We start from the raw sequence: 1,202 nt of genomic DNA on the forward strand, positions 1-1,202 counted from the left end.
TTCTTGGCCCCCACAACACTAATCTTATTTTAATCAATGGAATCCAAATTGGAGGGGTTAGCAACTCCCGTTTCCAAACCAATTTCCTAAGTTTCAGCAACCACTCCTGCCATCAAGAGCTCCACCCAATAATCAAGCAATGAGACCCTAACTACCGGTAAAACCGAACCCTAAACCCAATAATAAATCCGTACAAGTTATTGATATTCAAAACCAGCCTATGGAGTGTAATTATATCCACTTACGATTTGGAAAAATAGTTGAACCTATTATTGATGATATCACCTCTTCTGACTCTGATAAGGAAGAGACTGAGAAAAATAATTCTCGTAAGAAAGAACAGTCACCCTCTAACAAGGGTGCCGAAACTGTTGAACCACCATTTCCTGAGCGTTTAGCTTTGACTAAAACCCCTGAGCCACCTGCTTTTAAATTTTTAGGGGAATTACAGAATATTTACGTTAAAATTCCACTTCTACAAGCATTGAGAGATGTACCAATCTATGACAGAACTATGAGGGATATTTGTATCAGGAAACCTGGTAGGAAAGCTAAAGATCCCCTTACAGTTCATGTTATGGGTGATCTATCAGCCTTAATGACTGGAAAAGCTCCACCTGTTAAATATGGTGACCCTAGACATCATATTGTTATAGTTCAGATTGGAAAAACTATCATCTCACGTGTTCTCGTAGATTTAGGTGCCACTATAAACATTATGACTCTGGAAACTGCATAATTGTTACAACTGAAAAATGTGATCAGAGAGACACCAACCATTCTAGAAATAGCTAACCGTTCTACAATCAAACTGGAAGGAGTCATTGAAGACCTAATCGTTTTAGTTGAGTCCTGGAATCACCCAATTGACTTTGTGGTGTTACAGACTAAAACAAAGTTGGGGGGATACCCTCTAATTCTGGGAAGGCTCTGGTTGGCTACAACCAATGCCTTTATTAGTTGTAACTCTGGCTCAATGGCAATTTCTAATGGGTGTGAAACCAACCAGCTTACTTTCCACCCTCATGTCACACCTATGATTAATAATGACAATTCGGTATGCTTGGACTATGATGATGATGCCACCCAACCTATTTTGACTATCGGACAAGCTTTAAGCCTTAAAGATACCACTGAAGATGAAGTAATTAATAATTTTATTTGTGAACCTTCCTCGGTCATTGCTGAAACACACAACCACT

At 39.0% G+C, this 1,202-nt stretch overlaps 1 protein-coding gene across 1 annotated transcript; it reads left to right on the forward strand.

The window, feature by feature from the left end:
- The first annotated feature begins 220 nt into the window (after positions 1–220).
- Positions 221–739, forward strand: LOC149234456 (uncharacterized). The gene has a single exon (XM_089368274.1). It carries the CDS (start codon positions 221–223, stop codon positions 737–739), a length of 519 nt encoding a protein of 172 aa, XP_089224400.1.
- The last annotated feature ends 463 nt before the right edge of the window (positions 740–1,202 follow it).

The sequence above is a fragment of the Pinus tabuliformis genome, chromosome 8, assembly GCF_031772625.1.
Source record: "Pinus tabuliformis cultivar Carrire ecotype Pingquan chromosome 8, CPIR1, whole genome shotgun sequence".
Lineage (NCBI taxonomy): Eukaryota > Viridiplantae > Streptophyta > Pinopsida > Pinales > Pinaceae > Pinus > Pinus tabuliformis.

Excerpts from the sequence above, each read along its gene's own strand:
- LOC149234456 (XM_089368274.1), top strand. The coding sequence starts at position 221 with ATGGAGTGTAATTATATCCACTTACGATTTGGAAAAATAGTTGAACCT.